This window comes from Raphanus sativus, chromosome 4, assembly GCF_000801105.2.
Source record: "Raphanus sativus cultivar WK10039 chromosome 4, ASM80110v3, whole genome shotgun sequence".
Taxonomy (NCBI): Eukaryota; Viridiplantae; Streptophyta; class Magnoliopsida; order Brassicales; family Brassicaceae; genus Raphanus; species Raphanus sativus.
Genome location: NC_079514.1, coordinates 29,083,145 through 29,104,419, shown reverse-complemented (window position 1 = coordinate 29,104,419; position 21,275 = coordinate 29,083,145). Strand labels below are relative to the sequence as shown.

Below are 21,275 nucleotides of genomic sequence, written 5' to 3'. Positions count from 1 at the left end.
AGTTCTTCAGCAGTGCTGTCTTGAGTGTTTGGTAAATCCGACGGTGAGATCTTCTCTGATTGAGCTGAGATTTGGCAGAGGTGTTGTTGACTTGTTCATCTTGGATTTGTACGGTGGGATTAGTCTCTGGTTGCCGGAATCCTTGTGAGCTGAGGTCGTCTTGTTGCTGCCGGTTTTGAAGCTTTGTGTTGCTCTCTTGTTGTTGTTGTTCTTGTGTTGGAGATAGCTCTTTGTAGCTAGAGTCTCTGTTCTGTTCAGGTTGTTGAACAGGGAGGACGTGGTTGTACTCACATACATTTATATAGTGGATTGTTGAGTGGACTACGGTCCCGTGGTTTTTCCTTCTCACATCGAGGAGGTTTTCCACGTAAAAAGTCCTTGTCTCATTTAGTTTCTGCTTATACTATATTCTGCTATTATCGAAGTATTTTCCTCACAGGTTCACACAAGGTCAGGGGAAACACGACCATTAAGTTCCGCTGCGCCGTGTGCCTTATTTCCCCAACAGAGAGTGGTATCAGAGCTAGCGTGATTTGCTTATCTGATCCCAACACAAATCACCATGGAGCAAACTGTGAGGGATCAACATGAAATTGTCTTGAGGGGTTTCAAAGCTAACTTTAAGAATTCTCTTTACCGTTGGTGATTTGTAAATCATAGTGTATCCATCCTCAGTAGTGTAGGTGATATCATACGAGAACTCTCTAACTTTTGGAGAAGGTGGTGCAAAGCAGCTTACAGTAACGTAAACACCACACGGTTCACTGAAACACTGCACTGCAATCAATATAATCAACGTACACCCTCTTTTGATTAATATCTTATCACTGATGTTCATCTGGGCAGTAAAGGGTTGGCCGCAAAGGAACCAGTTGAATCTCTCGTGGTGGTGTGTAGTGGAATCATAGTGACGGTAGAGATCTTTGTATGGTCCAGTGTAATCGCAGTCCTGTTCAGGGCAGGAGCAAGGGGAGAAGTCGCATTCCTTCTCGTGGGTCAATTGTTTCCCATAACTAGGAGAGATTCTCGGGACATCCAAATTTGGCGTTTGGGCATGGGAGACAAACTGATTCAACAACACTCTCCATCGCTCTGCAGCGAATGCGACCAGTAGGCAAAGCACACGTAGGGCATTTGTTACTCAGTTTGGGACAGCAAGAAGAACAAATTAAATGTCCATTCTCACACTGAAATACAAAACCCAATGTGTGTTTGAAAAAAAAAACCAAATTAATTATAGTTTCAAGAAACTACTACAACTAGTTTCTTTAACCCTCAAATCATTAAAAGCTATGGATATTGCAAAGCGTCTTCTGTGAGAGAATGCTGCTCGCTCTATCTTTTCTCCCGAATGAGGAACAGAGGCTCCCACCATGCTCTGGGGCTTAACTCTTAATCGGAGAAGTCTTAATCCTCCCCTTCACTGTTTTCCTCTCTCTTCTTTTGCCTGAAGAGATTTTGTTGGCTGCTTTTTTTTTGGCAGCAAGTGGACCTCTTTTTTTTGGGGACCATGTGTATTCACCTTTTTTTATCTTAAATATATTCTAAAATATAGAAGTGTTTTTCTCCACTGTATTCCTTTATATTTATTTCTGAAAATGAATATTCTCAAAAATTCTAATTTTGTTTTACAACAAGTATCCTTTATTTATGAAAATTAAAAAATAACCCAATTTAATTTTAACTTTTACAGGATTTTGCATAAAATTATCATTTTGTTTAAAATAAAATTTGTTAGAGATTATTAGGTAAATAAAAAGTGCGATTATATTTTTACAAAAAAAACTGTATTTCCCTATAAGATAATTATTTTGCTACAATTATAAAAATTTGAAAGTAAAAGACTATTTTGAAAAAAGTGTGATTCTATAAGAGCATTTCGTACTCACCTCTATTTTTTTTTATATTTTTCTATAAAACAAAAAAAAAACTATATTATAGAGGTAGATTTTATTTTACAGAAATAACACCCAATAGCTAAGAAAAAAATGAAATTTACAAAGTAATCAAAATCTCATTCTCTCTCCCTTTTTTCTTCCTATCTCTCTTTAATTTTATAGACCATCTCCAATGGTTTACTCTATTTTCTCCTTTAAAATAGAGTAGCTATATATTAGAGTTGAATTATACTACAATAATACTCTATTTAAAAAAAATAGAGTGATAAAGACACTATATTATATCTATAGAGTAAACTCATTTTTCACTCTGTTATAGAGTATGAATAGAGTACCATTAGAGCATTTTTCATAAAAAATAAATATGCTCTAATTTATTATAAAGTCTATTTTATCGTAAAAAATAGAGTATCATTGGAGATTCTCTAGTGTATACCTCTATAATTGATTTCCTCTACTATAGAAAAAAATATAGGTGAATGATATTCTTTTACCCTAAAAATAGAGGCAAACAATAGTCTTCCTTTATGTATTCTCCTCTAATGCAGTGACATGATTTGTAAATACTTTCAAAATATAAGGAGACTTCAATAAAGAATTTTCTATTTTAATAGTATAGATTGGATATACTCTCTTTGATCAAAAAAAAAGGATATACTCTCTTTATTTTTCATATGTATTAATTAATTCAATCCAACCAATAAAATACAATTAGTCAAAAACACCGAACAACATTAAAAGTTTGCATAAAAGTCTGAAACATCATTTAAACTGAAACAAAAATAAAACTTTAAAACATCAACTAAAATGAAATGGAGAGAATACAAGATAAATGTTTAACATAATTTCTGTGAAACATTTAGCATTTAACACCATAAAAGACATGTAGGTTTTCTTCACCTAATTTTATTTATTGTCACGATATGTCTTATATATATTAGACATAAATAAATCTAATAGATTAGATTAAAAGGATAAAAATTAATGAAATAACACAGACGTAGTTCATGACAGTCCCTAGTATATTTAATTTTGTTCTTAATTTCCTAAAGATAAAACCGGTAGGGTTTATAAAGACTAATTTTGTTATTATTTCCCTAAAAATATTTGTGTGTTGCCTATCTTATTTCCAAATCCGTATTATGGTTATAGATACCGGTAGCAATCTCAACTAAATATTTTAAAAGTTATAAAAATAAATTGTTAATAGTAATTGAAAGAGTAAATACTTTTAGTTTTGTTCTTATTTTTGGTTTAGATTCCTCTTTTAGGGATTAGATATCAGCAAATTTTAATCAGGAAAACTTATGTATGAAAATTGTAAATAACGTCAGAAAACTATATTGTATATTCATTATGTTGCACTGTTTTCTTGATGATTAGCTAGGAGAGATTCAATAACATAAAAATGTGTATGTGTATGTTTAGTGTAACAAACATTAGTGCTGTTGAAAATATACACACTTTGATGATATAGAAACGTGTATGTGTAATGTTATAGATACGTGTATGTGTAAACGTGTATATGCTCTTAGCCTGATCTGGAGACTTTTTACGAAGTCTGGCTCTCTCTGGGTAGCTTGGACGCGCACATACCTACGGCATCTACAGTCTTTTTGGGATGTTAGTGATAAACATGCAGGTTCATGGATCTGGAGCAAATTGCTAAAGCTTCGGGATGTCGTGGCTCGCTTCATTTGTTGGAAGATTGGAGATGGTAAGACAAATTTATTTTGGTATGACGACTGGCTGAACATGGGAAAAATTCTTGACATTGCAGGTGAATCAGGTACGAGAGTTCTTGGCATTCACTGTTACGCAACAGTAGCTGAAGCAGCATCGTCTGGAAGGTGGAACATTTGTCGATTTCGTGGCTATCACCTATGGGCGATGATAATATATTTAGGCAAAATTAATTAAAAAAATCAAAATAAAGATATGGTATTCTCTTGTAAATAATTTTAAAATCAAGAGCATAATTTTAGTAGGAATTCTACTTTCGTAGTATAGATTTTCTCAAGCGGTTGATCAGACTGGTGTAAAAAGAAGTCATTAACGAAAAATATTTCTTCGGTTCAACCCCTAAGGTGAATTCCTATCAATAGTATTTAGTGATTTCAAATTTGAAATCTTTTTAAAAGGAAATAAAATAAGAAAAATAATTTTCAAGTTATTTTATATTTTTAAAAATAAATAAAAATAGTATTAATTAAAAAAAAAGATTTTTTAAAATATTGTTAGCACCGTTAACAAAATACTAAACCCTAAACTCTTTTATAAACCCTAAAATTTTGGATAAATCCTAAACCTTAAATCATAAACATTAAATGTTAAAAATACCAAATCCTAAATCCTTAACCCTAAGTCATAAACCCTAAATCCTAAACATTGAACTCTAAGCCCTTTGGTAAATTATAAACCTTAGGATTTCGGATTTATCTAAAGGTTTAGGATTTAGAATTTTATTTTTCAATATGTAACGTTTAATGTTTATGATTTAGGATTTATGATTTACCCAATGTTTAGGGTTTATCAATAGTTTACAGTTTAGGATTTAGGGTTATGATTTAGTGTTTTGGATTTAGGATTTAGTGTTTTGGTGACGGTGTAACAATATTAAAAATATTTTTTGGTAATTACTATTATTTTTTGTTTATTTTAAAAACATAATATAATTAAAAAAATTATTATTCTGTTTTTTTAAAGATTTTGAATCTGAAATAATTAAATACTATTGGTTGGTGGTTGCCAACCCAAGAAAAACTCATTAACAAATAAGAAAAAAATTAATTATGTATAAAGGGAATTCATATTCGGCGATATTTACAAAGGAGGCTTAAGATCAAGTATCTATGGAGAAGGTTTCAATCGACGGTTTATTCGGTGAAGTGGTATGAAAAAAAAAATTAAGGACATTGAGATAGATAGTGTTCAAAGTCTGCAAAAATGTCAAGTACTCGTTGTGGAAGATGATTGAACAATGATTGTTGATGTAAAATCAACCCTGAAGTAGTCGCTGACGTAGTTGTTGAAGGAGATGTCTTGTTGAGTGGTGAAGACCATGTGGAGTCGAGATGCTGAGCTGGAGTCGTATGAAAAAAAAAATATAAGGACATTGAGATTGATAGTGTTCAAAGTCTGCAAAAATGTCAAGTACTCGTTGTGGAAGATGATTGAACAATGATTGTTGATGTAAAATGTAAACCCTGAAGTAGTCGCTGATGTAGTTGTTGAAGGAGACGTCTTGTTGAGTGGTGAAGACCATGTGGAGTCGAGATGCTGAGCTGGAGTCGTATAGACTTGGAGAGCAAAAGAGTATCTTGGAGATATGAAAAGAGAAATAAACTTCAGAAGCAAGTTTATGACTTAAAGGAAGAGGAATAAGTGCATTACAAGAAAAGGAAAGTTGCACTTATTGTTATGGAAGATGTCCATATTCATGTTGCCTTGGAAACTAGGTTTCGGGAACGTGGAGAATAATATAAAATAGCTATGAAGTTGTCTGTAAGAAGACAGAGACACAGAGGCTGAGTTTATAGAGAGAGAGAAGCTCTTGGAAGTGTTCCGAGTTGTGCTGAAGCAGTGGCTGAAGTACTTGACGGATGAGAGATATAAGCGGTGTAGCTTAGGAATCTTTCTGTGACAACCCGTCCCGTGGAACACCTGCCCATGGACCCCAGGCTCACAGCGCTGCAGCGCACCGACCCCAACCCCTCCATTATGAGATCTCACTATCTCCATAATTAGGTTGTTGGTGAGACTCGAACCCAGGTCCTCACCCTTTAACAGCATTCCCATAGGACAAGCTGTCACCAATTGACCTGCAGATCAATTGGTGACAGCTTGTCCTGTGGGAATGCTGTTAAAGGGTGAGGACCTGGGTTCGAGTCTCACCAACAACCTAATTATGGAGATAGTGAGATCTCATAATGGAGGGGTTGGGGTCGGTGCGCTGCAGCGCTGTGAGCCTGGGGTCCATGGGCAGGTGTTCCACGGGACGGGTTGTCACAAAAAAAGTCGATTGGTGACAGCTTGTGACAACCCGTCCCGTGGAACACCTGGGGTCCATGGGCAGGTGTTCCACGGGACGGGTTGTCACACTTTCAGTAGCGTGTGTTAGGGTGTTAACACTAGACGTGTAAAAGCTGAATTAAGAAGATCTTGTAATAGATGGTTTAAAGAAGATTCTAATAAAATATAGTGGTTGCTTGTTTTGTTGTGTCTCTCGGTTTACTTTCTGCAGTATTATTGGGGTACCCCTTTTGTTCCAACAATGATTTTTGTGTAACATATTCTATTATATATATTAGTTTACAGAAAAAAAATTTTCTATTATATATCTCGGCTTCATAACAAATAGAATAGAAAACAAAATTTATGGTAATATAAAACTGTCAAGAATTTTTTTTTGGGAAATTGCCAATAGAAAACAAAAAAAACAAAGGTGTTGTTTTTTTGGTATAAATCATTTTTTGTCCAATTTTTCTCCTTTTTACCCTTTGTATTTCTGAAACTAATGAAATAAATACTTTTGTGAATCAAAAAAATATATTAAAAATATAAAGAATTAATAAAACACCTATATACACATGCTGGTATTTTTTTTTTCAAAAAGTTGATAAATAAAAATTTGAAAATATGTTCTTCTAAAGGTAGAATGTGCCTTCTACGGAAAATGATATAGTAGAAAGCGATTTCTAAAATAAACACGTTCATCTACTATTTTTAGAACGTACATTCTACTATTTACTAATTTTCTAAAAAGTGGAATGCACATTCTACTAATCCTAAAGCTTCTACTTTTCGTCCGGAAGCATTTTCTACTTTTAATAAGTATTCTAAATTTCGCGGAATGCGTTTTCTAAAATGTACTCTTCCGTCTACTAAAAGTAGAAAGCGTGTTCTGGATTTTTGTCAATGTTCTAAACTTTTAGAAGGCGCCTTCTACGGATAAAATTACCTGATTTTTGCGAAAATTAATGAAAATTTCAGTTAATGAAATATTCTAAAAATCTCTTAAAAATATTCTAACTTCCTAAAACGTATTATTTTCGATTTTACTTGTCAATTTTTTTTTAAAAATGATTCTCCCTTGTCTTCTTCATTAATCAATGGTTTTTCCATAGTTTTTCTTTTGATTTTTTTTCACAAACTTTTATTCTCTATGATACATATTTATACAACATGTGGTGTTTTGAAATTAGGTGCAATTTTTTGTAAAGTTTAATTTTTATTTTTATAAAGTTTACAAATTTTATTTTTATTAAAAGTTTTATTAAAAATATTTTTAAAAGTTTTATTTTTATTAAAAAGTTCAATAAAATTCAAAAGGTTACAAACATTTTAAAATTTTTATAAAAATAAAACTTTGTAAAATGTTTTTTTATAAAGTTAGTTAAAAGGTTTATTAAATTTTTTTGTAAAGTTTTATTTTTATTTTATAAAGTTTAATTTTTTTATTTAATTAAAGTTTTATTAAAAACGTTTTAAACTTTTTTATAAAAATAAAACTTTGTAAAATGTTTTTAATAAGTTTATTTAACGTTTTATTAAAAAAATTGTAAATTATTTTTATTTTACAAAGTATATTTTTATTAAAAAAATTTAAAAGTTTTATTTTAGTTTCCCTTTTTAAAACGTTTTTAATTAATTTTTAAAAAATTATTTTAGTTTAATGTGTTCAATAAAAACTTTAAACAAAATTTATAAAATTTGTAAACTTTATAAAAATAAAAATAAAACTTTACAAAAAGCTTTTGATAAAATTTTCAACAAACTTTAGAAAAAAATACATTCTAATTTTGTTTTATTTTTATTAAAAATTTTGATAAAATTAAAATTTTTACAAAAATTTTAAACTTTTTATAAAAAATAAAACTTTGTAAACTGTTTTTTATTAAAAAATTGTAAATTATCTTTATTTCTTTATTAAGTGTTACAAAGTTTATTTTTATTAAAAAATCTAAAAGTTTTTATTTTTATTAAAAAATTTAAAAGTTTTTATTTTTATTTTTCCTTTTAAAACGTTTTTAATTATTATTATTTTAAATTCTATTAATTTAATGTGTTTAATTAGATTAATCAAGGGTTAGTTTTGAGATTATGAAAGAAATTATACTAAAGGGATAACTAAATGATGGTTTTATATTATAGGGACAACCATGCTGAATTTTTGTTCCGTTTTAGCAATTTTCTCTTTTTTTTTTCTGAGATGAATCAGAGTTATCTAAGAACAAAATTTGACAACACGTGCAAACACATTTCTTTCATATTTTCTGTTAGTTCTATACCAAAACAATTATGTAAACTTTTATAAAATACACTTAACATATATGTACTACTCTATGTTATTGCCATAGTGTTGTATGTTAGTGTATTTTATAGAAGTTTACATAATTATTTTTGGTATACTACTCTATTTTACTATTCTATAAAAGTTTACATAATTTTTTTGGTATATTATTCTATGTTTAATAAATATAATATATTATAATATGTAAATTGTGCTTTATCGCGTATTCACTCTTCACTCTCACCCTCCTCTCCACTCTTCAGTTCTCAGTGTTCCTCGCTCCTCTTCCTGCTCCTTAATACTCCTCAGCTGCTCCTCTTTTTAATTCTTCACTCTCCACTTTCTTTTTCCTTCCTCACTCTTCATTTTCTATTCCTCCCTTACTCCTCGTCCTTTACTTCGCACTCCTTCTTAGTTCTTACTATCTCAGCTCCTCCTTTTCTTTTCTTTTAATCTCCATTTTTCTTTTCAATCCATACTCCTCATTTTCAATATTGATTGTTCACTTTTCACTATTCCTCTCTCCTCCTTCTCCTCACTACCCTCAGCTCTTCCTCTTTTTTACTCTTCATTCTCCATTATTCTTTTCACTTGTTTACTCTTCATTCTTTACTCCTCCACAGTGGCGAACCTTTAGGTTCACCCAACCAATAAAATTTCGTTATTTAATATTTAATATTTTTTTTAAAAAAGAAACAAAATATTGTCTAATTTTATTATGTTTTTAAAATAAAAAATAAATAGAAAATAATATTATTCACAAAAAAAGTTTTTATGTTTAAAATTTCGTCAACAAAACACTAAATCCTAAACCCAAGTATTCCTCTTTATTTATCATCTAAAACCAAAAATTAACATACTTAACAAAATAACTAAAATAAATAATATTTAAACCAATACGAAATTTTAATCACCAATAGTTTTTCCGCGCTTTTAAAATCTAGTAAGAGAATAAAGTATGTATACAACCAGGGCGGAAGCCACCTTATGCACTTTAGGTGCACATGAACCCTCAATTATATTTATGTTTCAATTTTGTAAGGTAAATCAGTGAAAATTTGGTAGAGCAGATGGTAAAATTAAGTTTGTGCGCCCCCCCCCCCCCCCATTAACTCAGGTTGCCCCCCCCCATTAACTCAGGTTCAAGTCTTTTGTATGTCTTCTTTCTTTTATAATTAGTAGTGCACCCACTAGACAAAAATCCTAGCTTCGCCCCTGTATACAACTATCCAAGACGAAAAGTTTTGACAAAATGAGATATTACCAAGAGAGCACAAAAGATTAGCTTTTAGAAGTAGAAGCTTTGTGTTTTGGAGAAGGAGAATGGAAAAAAAAGACTGTTCCTAGTAAGCTCTTTATGTTGCTTATCCGTAAATCTTATAAAGTTATAAACAAAACCTACGGCCATAATTCCGACAAGAGGACCAACAATGTAAATCCAACTTATAAAAGAAGGATATTTCATAATCCAACATAATTCCGACATAAAGACCAACAATTTCATAAAAAGAAGGATATTTCCGGTTTATGATTTACTTCCTTTTTAAAAACTAAGGTCGTAACTTTTTCTATAAATATAATTAATTAGGAATTCATTTCTTTCTTAGATTAGATGAAAGTAAATTCAACTTATATAAGAATAAAGTATGTATCCAAGAGGAAAATTTTGACAAAATAAGATATGACTAAGAGAGTACAAAAGATTAGCTTTTAGAAGTAGCAGCTTTGTGTTTTGGAGAAGCAGAACGGAGAAAAGAAGCGTTCCTAGTAAGCTCTTTAAGTGGCTTATCCGTAAATCTTATAAGGTTATAAACAAAACCTCCGGCCATAATTCCGACAAGAGGACCAACAATGTAAATCCAAAGTCCATCATACACTCCCATCACTATCGCTGGTCCTAGACTTCTTGCTGGATTCATCGATGCTCCCGAAACCGGTCTAACATTTTTGCATATTGAAATAGTAATAATAAAAACCCAAATCATGATTTCTAGTCATATATGATTCTTCTTGCTTGACAATTGAAAAAGAAACAGAAAATGTTTACCCAGCCACGAAGACGTTCAGCATTATAGTCATCCCCACCGCAATCCCAGCTAATTCTCCGACCTATAAAAGAAATTGAAGAAGAATCTAACAACATAACCACGTAAGAATGTATATGCATATTGTTTTCCTTACGATTTCTTTCTATGGAAATATGTTTAAATATCACTAGTGACTTCAAATGAGACAACTTGTTCTTAATTATAGAACAAATTGCTATAAAATAATACTGATGATCATAGGCTATTAAGAAAATATACAATGATTAGTGCTAATATCCAACTGTTTATGATGATACGAAAAATACTAACCGCACGATTATCAGTGGCAACGCCTGAGATAACAAACATTAGGAGGAATGAGATAATGATCTCAGCAGCAAGCGCTTGTGCCGCTGAATCAGACGGAGTTGTACCGAAGTAAGCTTCTGGTGTCACATGGAACATTAGTCTGAGTGTCAGACTCCCTAGTAACGATCCAGTAAGTTGTGCACCTATATACAATGGTACCTGTCCAAAACATTATACAATCGTTTTCATGATTCAAATACCAAATATAGTATTTACTAGGAACTATAATTGTTTGCATTTGTTTGAACATGTAATGTGTTTATGTTTGATTAACTAAAAAAACAACCAAAAAATATTTAAAAAAGAGATGGAGAGTATATACCTGATACCAGGGAAACCGCCGGAAGACAGCAAAAGTGAGGGTGACGGCAGGATTAAAATGGGCACCGGAAATGTGACCTGTAGAGTAAATCATGACCATAACAATGAGACCCCAAGTCACACATATCCCTGGAAATGTCACTGTTCCACCGTACAACACATTCACTACCACCACCCCACATCCAGCGAATATTAAGAAATACGTCCCAATCATCTCTGCGATCAACTGTAATCAGTAATGAAAAAACAAAAAATAATTTGTTAAAAATATTATTATAATCATAACTATGAAAAAGAATAAAATTTTGTTGGTTTATGTATTTACCTTCTGAGTGAGGCAAACAGTGGTGGGAGAAGTACAAATAACCGTTTCGATTCCTCGATGGCAATCTTTGCCTTTTCCTTTCTCAATTTTTGATATTTCCTCTTCTTCAATTTCTTCAACATGCGAAGTCATTTTTAATAAAGTTCAAATTAAATGTTGTAGATTTTGTTTGTTTTGTTTTGACTTTTGAGTGGGTATTTTTTATTTTGGGATAATGGAACGAATGTCTCGTGGTTAAGATAATTTGATGTAGCAGATGAAAGATAGGATCAGACTTTAACGTTACGTAGAGATAGGTAAACAATTGACTTTTTTATTTATCAACAGGTAAAAATTGACTATGATTAGTACTCTAATTAACGAGTCACACATTTTGAGTTCCAAATTTGTAGGCGTCATTGTCATTCTACAATGGCTACTTGCACCGTTCGATGCTTTCAAACGTCTACTTTGACGGAAAGCATTATATATAAACAAAATATAATCTTTTTGTTTTGGTTCAACGTCGTACTTTCATTCACCAATACGTGTCACACATGATTTTAACCTCAAACGAGATTGAACAACGAAACAAAATACTAGATTCAACTACTAGTACCGCCCATGATCACTATTTGGATTCTATACTACCCAGCTGAAACTTCATTGCACTTTTTTTCACCAAAGTGAGGGCAATCCACTCTACGGCTCCGAATGGTTGTTTCTTAGACCACCTAAATCGACCAACGATACAACGATACAAGGACATATCAACTAAACCAAAATACCAAATCAAGACTAATTTCCATACAGTGCTGCTGGTTGCTGCTATATTGGAGTGTTACTCATGTACCAACTGCTTCTACACCGAGGGTGCATTTCCGGATTTGGCTCGTAACCTCAAGAGAGTAATGCTTGATCCTTAGCCAGACACGGAACTTGAGAGTCTGTAATGAAAGTAAAAGGCAGGCATTGAAGACAACAAACAAACCGGGTAAGCTAATCCCAAGCTTTCATGGGTGTGGAACACATAGTGCCAAACAGACCAGAAGATCCCAAAGTCCCTGGGATGTATAGCTCCACCATGCAACTCTGAAAAGATTCACACTCCGGTAGCCCACTCCGTCATTGTGATGGTCCTTTCAGCGTATTGTCTCTGAGAACCATAGAAACAAACAGGCCATTAATCCTCTCCTGAGTCTCCTCCCCGTAGAGGAGGTTAGATCCAAAATGGAGGAAGCGTCTCTCCATATTACTTGTCGTCACCGAGAAGCTATCATCATATATCTACAAAATAGAATATCAGTGTAACATCCTGGTTTGTGGTATTTGAAAAGGCTTAAGAGAATTGATTTTGCTATCTATGTCATCAAAGTTGACTTACTTTTTCCATCACACATCCGTTTAGAACTCCAAAGTTAAGCGTGCTTGGGCTGGAATAGTAAAAGGATGGGTGACCTATCAGAAAGTGAATCGCGATGCCGTGCGAGTGAGGCCAAAACACAAGGAAATGTTGGGTTGTGATTGCAGGGTCTGTAAACAATGATTTTGAGCCTTTGGAAAATTAACGCATGACCGTCAGATGGGATGGGGCCCACGGGCCGAGAGACGGAGAGAGCAGGCGTGGATGGTCCATTAGTCGTGGACGGTTGGGGCATTACGATCAGATACGAAGGCTACAATCATAAAAGCGGACTCCCCACGTGTCAGCCCGACTGTAAGTCTTGCAGCAACTCAAACGGACACCTATATATGTCACTGTTGTCTGCAAAAGATAAGTTTCAGTTGAAATACCGACAAACTCTTACGTACATACATATCAAAATTGTGAGAGCATAGAAAAAAAGAGGAGCAAAGGAGGAGAAGAATATGGAAGGAGGAGGGGTGCTCACGGCACTGTCAAACACCGGGCCAGAGCTAAGGTTTTTGTCAACAGTGTTTTTATGAAAGCAATGAGAGGAGAGAGAAGGTAAGAGTTTCTGTGCTCCATTATAAATAAAAAATCGCGGATTAATATGTGTAGGAGAAGTTGATTTCAAAAACTATATTTAATAACATATAATTAAAAAAAACAGTTGTGTAGGAGAAGTTGATTTCCGGTTATGAATACTGGCACAATTAATATGTGTAGAGATTAAGATTGCTTTAATGATAAACTAGATTTTGATCCGTGCTTTGAAATCGCGGATTAATTTTGAGTTCATATTTTAATGCAATAACTTTATTTGGTTTTTCAAAGTGTGAGACTAAATTTAAACTTAAATGTTTGCGGTTTGATGACTAAACTTGAGAGTTTAGATAACTTCTATAGAAAATATCAAATACAAAGGTGGTTCACAAGAAAACTCAGTAGAGACAAAACCCTAGCCGTCAAGAGAAAAAAGAGAGATTTTTTTTATAGTTTCAAGCCGATGGCAGGAGGTTTTTATAGCTCCGTCATCGGCTTGTTTGATTCGTTTTGCTTCTCTTTCTTTGATTTGATTTACTTTTGGTTATTTATTCTATTCGATTGCCGATTTATTTTAAATCTAGGAAAGTTTTTTATTGTTCATTTGTATGTTTCTTCCAATAGATTTGGAAAGACAAAGGTTTCGGTTCAATTGAACCATTTAGAAAAAGTAATTGACAGATCTACTGCGGATGGTGGCGACGGGTTTTACCGGTTTCAATCGTTGATGGTTCTTCATGTGATGGTGATGGAGTTCTTACTGCAAATTATGGTTACTTCAAAAAGCAGTATCAAATTCTATGGAACGGTAATCTCTTTGACTTTATTATCAGCAATGGAGCAATATAAAGAGTTGTCTTGTGTTAGTGGCTCCTACTGGAGTATTAAAAAGAGAGTGACAATCGTTCTCAATTCAGTCTGAAGCATGGTGTTTTTGGATTAATATGAAGATAATCTCCCTTGAGATTCACTTATTCCAAAAACAAATATGAATTTTTTATTTGAAAATCTTTAGTCATCCGTACGCAAGATCGGTGTTATTTTACTTTGGATCCCTATTGGTGTATCTTTTTTTTATGATAGTTCTTATTGTTTATAACTATTTGCCTTAAATGCTTAATAATAAAATACAACATTAAAAGCAAAAGATAACTTCTATAATGTGTGATTAAAATTTAAAAGCGAAGTTTTGAATCAGGATTTAAACTTAACATATGAGGTTTGATTTCTACATTTGAGAGTGTATATAAATACAGCGTATTTTATTACAAATTAATCTATACTATTAAAACACAAGACCCTTTTTTGAGGTGCCCTTAGTTTTTGAAAGTATTTACAAAAGAATGCCACTGCATTATCTTTTAATCTAAGCTTTTTATTAATGTGTTTTAAAAAAAATGTAATTCATTTTATTGGGGATTACGATTTGATCACGCATCTCCTATATTTCGTGTAACTGATGAAAATCGCAGAACTAAATAAACTGATACAAAATCTAAAACATTTAAATCACAACTATATTGATTTACAGATGTATCAGATATTATATCTACTAACGATAAACTATATGTTGTTGTAACTAAAAAGATATCCAATAATATTTATCCCATGAATATTCTTCTATCCACGATTCGTTTGGAGCAGAATATAAACAAAAAATATTATAACACTGTTTTAAAATTTAGGATGTATTTAAAAAAAATTAAATTAACTACTTTTAAACATTTAAAAGAATTATAAAATCTAAACAAAACATTGTTATACAATCGCAAGATTCGCAACTATACTAACATATATCCCAAGAATATTCCATAAATTAAACGATTTTATTTTCTTGAATTTAATTAGCTTCGGAAATCAAATGTATATAAGTAACACAATCAACACACATCAGTTAGACCATTCTAAACTTTTAAATAAGAACAATTTGGTGTGCCTTTTCAGTCTTCAATCGAATTTGTTTGTCAAGTTTCTTATTTCGATTGAGATTGAAATGAATAAAGTCTTTATAAATCAAAGCCTTTCACTCTGTTTTCATTTTAATCCCGTTTGATTACACTCAGATATTTTTCTTCACTGTCCACTTGAATATCTTTCTTAGAGAATCAGACTCTGCCTTATTATTAGGCTCTCATGGCGTTTTGGTAAAGCATCTCGATGAAAAAAAGATTATGTTTGATGGATTTATTGAGTCATATTTGAAGCGGATTCATGAGAGTTGGCGCCTTTGAAGCAGTACAAAAAGTCCTTTACTATGACTTATGTTTCCTATGGAATACTTCACGGTGAAGCAAAACCTCTCTGTTCATGTAGTCGTGGCTATGGTGAAAAGAAATCTCGATCAGGGAGTACAAGATTCAAGTGCTTTCAAGTTCTCCAGTGGTTTGGCTGAAGAGACTTGCCGGTGATTTGCTTTCTCCATGGCGGTGGAATCAAAGTGGGTTGCGTGAGAAGAAAACCTGTGTGCTGCCACGTTGCAGAAACTGTATTAAGGGCTTCTACGTTTTATTTGTTCTGTATTATTTAGTTATGGACTGGGTATCAATACCATTAAAACAGGATCATTCCTGAAGTATACCCTTAATGAATGTTTTAAATTTTCCAAAAATATCCTTAATGACATGAACAAACAAAAAAAAAATCATTAATGGCATTAGTGTCTTTTGATTTTCTGGACCTATTTCAACATTTAGATGGACTTACTAACTAATTAAATGGGTCACTAGATTCTGACCCGCCCTTTAAAGTGCGGGTATTTTTTCTGTTGTTTTTTCAATATAAAAGATTGATAATTCTTCGTTTTAATTATATAAACTGTGACATGATCAAGTTTCAATTATGCGGGTTTGTTATAGTGTGTAAAGTATGACGAAATTTAAAATGCGCCACAGCCGTTTTATGTTTGTAAATACGTTAAACAATAGTTTTATCCAGTATTTTGAAATCTGATCCGGACCCGCAGTTGAACCGGAAAACCCGGTGACCCAAAATAAATTTGGGTACAAAACCCAAAATTTAAAAACCTGCAAAAACCCGCTCAAACCCACTAAAACCCAAAACCGGTACCAGTTGAACTATTGGTTGAACCAGTAGAATATTCTTTTAGTTGTATATCAAATGAAAATAAAAATATAAAAAGTTAAGTTAAGTATTCTAAATGTTTATTAAACATAAAATATATACATATCCAAACTATTATTTTATGTTTTAAATATATTTAGAAAGTAGTAACTTTAGTTTTATATATTTATATTTTTTTATTTTATTAGTTAATATATTATTATATAATAAAATTAATTCATTTATTAATCTGCGGTTCACCGGCGGTTTACCTGCAGTCGACTCAATGACCCAGTAACCCGGTAAATTGTCCGGTTCAGTGTTCGGGTCAGTTTTCAAAATATTGTTATCCGAAATTTTTATTTGGGCTATTATATAATTTTAAAGATTTATAATTTATATAAAATATTGCTAAACATATAAACTGACCAATAATATTTTTGAAGTCTTATCCCGTGTAGTTACAAAATTTCAATCTCTAATATCAACTTACTAAAATTATTGCAGACTTTAATTTGTGGTATCAATACCATTAAAACAGGATCATTCCTGAATTATATCCTTAATAAATATTTTAAATTTTCCAAAAAATATCCTTAATGATATGAACAAACTAAAAAATTCATTAATGGCATTATGGTCTTTCGATTTTGTAGGCCTATTTCAACATTTAGATGGGCTTGCTAACTAATTAAATGGGTTATATTTTTATATAATCAAATTCAAATTCCATAAACTTTTTAATATCAATACCACAAATTAAAGTCTGCAATAATTTTAATAAGTTGATATTAGAGATTGAAATTCTACATGAGGATGAGACTTAATCAAAAATATTAGGGGAACAAGATTAGGTTTCAAGTATGATTAATTTGTGTAATCTTTTTTTTTTCTGATTTAACATGAAGTTTGTGATTGTATTAAAAAGCAGAATAAAGCAGCTCTACAAAGGTTTTCTGTAGAGGTATACAAGTATAAGAGCATCTCCATTAGTGAATCCCCTTTGGGGTTCACATGGATTTTTTAATATTTTTTTGGTGGGACCGTAAATAATGAAGAACCTGTATTTATTTAGCGGTTCCATTAGTGATCCTGAAAATGAGGTTTTTAAGAATAAAATAATATATTTTTTATTTTTTTAAAAAGTTTTAATTTAATAAAAATTTTAATTTATTACAATGAAAATTCATACAAAGATTATTCATCTAGATTACCAAATTTTTGCCATATATTTTCAACTAAATCGGCTTTCAAACGATCATGTTTGTTTTCATTCCGAATTTGATTACGAATGCCAAGCCTATTAACGAAGGTGGAAGGGGTGGCCGTAGGTTGCAAGACTTCAACCTGTGAACTTCTGCTTGACTCTCCAGTTTCGAATTCAGATGTATCAGACAGATGATATGTGTTTCGTTCGTTCTCTACTATCATATTGTGCAGTATGACACAAGTTCTCATAATCTTTCTAATCTTTTCCTTGTCCCATAGTAGAGCCGGGTTTTTGACTATTGCAAACCTCGATTGCAAAACTCCGAAAGCACGTTCGACATCTTTTCTGGCGGATTCTTAATGTTAAGCAAAAAGCTCGGCTTTACGACTTTGAGGTTGTGAGATGGATTGGATAAATGTTGACCATTTCGGATAGATTCCGTCTGTAAGGTAGTACGCCATACGATAATTGTGGCCGTTGACCGTGAAATTAACTTTAGGAGCTCGACCGTCTAAAATATCAGAAAAAACTTGTGACTGTTGGAGAACATTAATATCGTTGAGGGTACCTGGTAAACCGAAAAATGCGTGCCATATCCAAAGATCATGTGATGCCACAGCCTCTAAGACAATTGTCGGCTTTCCGTGACCTCGTGCGTACTGCCCTCTCCAAGACCTTGGGCAGTTTTTCCACTCCCAATGCATACAGTCGATGCTGCCTATCATTCCTGGAAATCCGCGAACCTCTCCAATATCGAGTAATCGTTGAAGATCATTTGCTGTAGGTTTTCGTAGATACTCATCTCCAAACAATTTTATTATCCCTTCGTTGAATTTTTCCAAACATAAAAGTGCAGTTGTCTCACCAAGTCAGAGATATTCGTCATACGTATCTGCTGCTTGACCATGTGCGAGCATACGTATAGCTGCAATACACTTTTGAAGTGCAGATAACCCGTATGCAAGAGAAGTTGCAAGTGAATTATGAAACAAGTGCAAAATAACTTAATTTATAGAGATTCTTATCCATAACCCATGAGGGGAAAATAGACAAGTACAAGAGTTTGTTAATACATAACCCGTGAGGGGAAAATAGACAAGTCGAAAATATTACAAATTTGACAAGTGCAGAGACAAACAAAATACTGCACTAGTCAAGTACACTGAAACAACTACACTACAACATCCCGTGAAAGCAGCAAAGCAGTAGAGCAAGCAAACAAGTAGAACCAGTACAACCCGTGAAGCAGCAAAGCAGTAGAGCAAGCAAACAAGTAGAACCCGTGACCTGCAAAAGAAAACAGAACAAAGTTAGTAAACCAGAAGTTAATATCCAACGAAGCAAGCAAGCATTGAAAGCAATCAATCAAGTTAATATCCAACGAAGTAAGCAAGCATTCAAAGCAATCAATCAAGTTAATAAAACTATCAGAAACCAACCAACCAACCAGTCAAACCAATTCAGAAACGAGTTTGTCCTTGAGAACCATTTCTGTATCAGAAAGTGGATCTTTGCGGGCAAGGAGACGCTCAAGGAGTCTCCGTTTCGAAATGGCATCTTTCACCCCTAGCATGGTCTGTAACTGATCATAAGCTTCATTGCCACGCTTCTTGCATTTGGCTGCTTTAACACCAAGAGGCCTGACCTCTTCGAACTCAGGTTCCACATCCACAGCTTCCTTCCTTTTGTCCTTTGCACCATCTTTCGCGTTTGATTTCCACTTCTGATCATACCGAAGTTCCCTCCACGCATGCTCAAGCCCGAACTTTGACCCGTAGTCATTTAAGTAGATGTCATGAGCAGCCTTCATGACATCATTCTTGTTTTGGCCACTTGCTTGCTCCTTCAACGCGGCCTCATAGCTTCCCACAAACCTGCAGACATGCTCGTTCAATCTTCCCCACCTCTGCTTACACTGACCTAACTCTCTGTGCGCAAAGCCAGAGAGTTGTGGGCTACCATTGTAATACTCTTCAATTCTCTTCCAAAATGCTCCTGCTTTCTGGTCGGTGCTGACAATCGGATCCTTGCTGGTGTTCAACCAGGCACTGATCAGCACGATGTCTTCTTTTGGTGACCACTTTCTCCTTTCAGCAGCTTTAGGGACGGGGGCAGCTTTAGGGACGGGGGGAGACTCTCTGTGGGTGTTTTCACTGGTTTGGGAAGCTAGTAGGTTAACATACCCGCCAGGGGTTATGGGAAAAGGAAGCATTTTGGTTTCGGTTTGGTGTTTTTTAAATGCGTTTCTGTTTGTGTTTTTAAGCTACTGTGTTTGTGATTTTAAAGTAGTGTGTTTGTGTTTTTAAACTAGTTTTCGCATTGATTATTTTCCTAACACTCCAACTACCAAAATTAAATATTTTCCTATGCTAACAGCTATTTAACATTGATTAGGCATCAAATCACAGCAACCACACAAACACAAAGTTAATGACTACTTAAAGACAATATTAAAGACTAGTTGCACTTCATCATTCAAATCGCAGCTACCAAGCACAGACTTAAAAACTAGTTCTAGTTCAACACTCTAATCACAGCAACCAACAAATTCTATTTCATCATTCACACGTTTACAACTATGTGTAGTTCTAGTTCATCATTAACACGGTTACAACTATGTGTAGTTCTAGTTCATCATTCACACGGTTACAAAAAGAAAAAACATTATCAGTTCGAGTCTGACCTTTGATTTTTATTCGAAGCAAAGCTTCTCCAGGTGAGCTACCTGCACGGTGAGGTTATAAACATCTCCCTGGATCAAACGCATAAAACATAATTCCTAATTAGAGTTGTACTTTAAAAATGTATGAAAAAAAATTATGTATGGAACACTACCTCCAGTCTATCAATCTGTTGATTGAGCTCCGGGACGACTTTGATCACCTGCTCCGCCTCCTCCAGACGCCTAGTCAGGCGTTGTATCTCCTCCTGGACACCTGCGACCCAAGGCTGACGATAATGGAGGCCATCAGCCTTGTTTAAAACAGAAACAAAAATCATCAACTGTGCATTTATCAACTAAAAGAAATAACAGAAATAACAAATACTTGCCTGGTACTTAGCGCAGCTGAAGAAGCGCTTCCCCGGAAGAGAGTCGTACTCCTCCTTACCCCTAACCTCATCAATGATCCTCCCACCACACGGACACCTTCTCGGTATACCGTATTCGGAATCCGCAACAAAACTGAGCATGTTGATGTGCTCCAATCGCAACTTGGAGTCTCTTATCTCGTCTGCGGGTTCCATCTGCACAAGAAAACGAAAGAAAAATCTCAAATTGGATATCAAACCCTAAATCAGATTGAAAAAAAAACCAAAATCAAACCATAAATCAAACCATAAATCAAAACCCTCTAGACGATTTTGAACTCAATTTAAAACCCTAACCCGAAACCCCCAAATCGAATTGGAAATCAAACCCTAAATCGGATTGAAAAAAAAACCTAAATCGAAATGGAAATCAAACCATAAATCAAACCATAAATCAAACCCCTCTAGACGATTTTGAACTCAATTTAAAACCCTAACCCGAAACCCCAAAATAGATTTCAACTTTAGGAGATCGGTTTCGATCCCAAAAATAGATGCTACGTTCGGTGAATCTACGCGAGGGTTACCTTAGATCGTGGAGGGGACACTACGTCGTCGATTTGATGGAGAAGATGACCGGATTTTCACTTTCGCACGAGAAATCGCTCTATCGCCTCTCTCCCCGACAAACCCTAGTTTTTCTAGACAAAACAGAAAATGAATCCTCTCTCTCTCCAAACCCGTGTTTCTTCGTCGTGTGACGCGATCTTGCGTGTCCTATCCGTGCGTGACACGTCGCTTGATCCCGTCTCATAC

The 21,275-nt window shown here is 33.6% G+C and overlaps 1 protein-coding gene, 1 long non-coding RNA gene and 1 pseudogene across 2 annotated transcripts; all 3 read right to left on the bottom strand.

Moving 5' to 3' along the window:
• Positions 1-508: 508 nt before the first annotated feature.
• Positions 509-1,407, bottom strand: LOC108850606 (E3 ubiquitin-protein ligase SINA-like 7; annotated as a pseudogene).
• An 8,447-nt stretch (positions 1,408-9,854) lies between these two features.
• LOC108852860 (putative aquaporin NIP4-1) lies at positions 9,855-11,367 on the bottom strand. Its single transcript, XM_018626337.2, has 5 exons — positions 11,233-11,367; positions 10,909-11,133; positions 10,548-10,745; positions 10,238-10,299; positions 9,855-10,128 (listed from the first exon to the last, which is right to left on the bottom strand). The coding sequence occupies exons 1-5, from the start codon at positions 11,362-11,364 to the stop codon at positions 9,894-9,896; spliced, it is 852 nt and encodes a 283-aa protein (XP_018481839.1). The 5' UTR covers positions 11,365-11,367; the 3' UTR covers positions 9,855-9,893.
• A 7,065-nt stretch (positions 11,368-18,432) lies between these two features.
• Positions 18,433-20,667, bottom strand: LOC108850604 (uncharacterized). The gene is made up of 3 exons (XR_008944877.1): positions 20,265-20,667; positions 20,113-20,181; positions 18,433-18,716 (listed from the first exon to the last, which is right to left on the bottom strand). It is a non-coding gene; the product is annotated as an uncharacterized LOC108850604 (long non-coding RNA).
• Between the last annotated feature and the right edge of the window lie 608 nt (positions 20,668-21,275).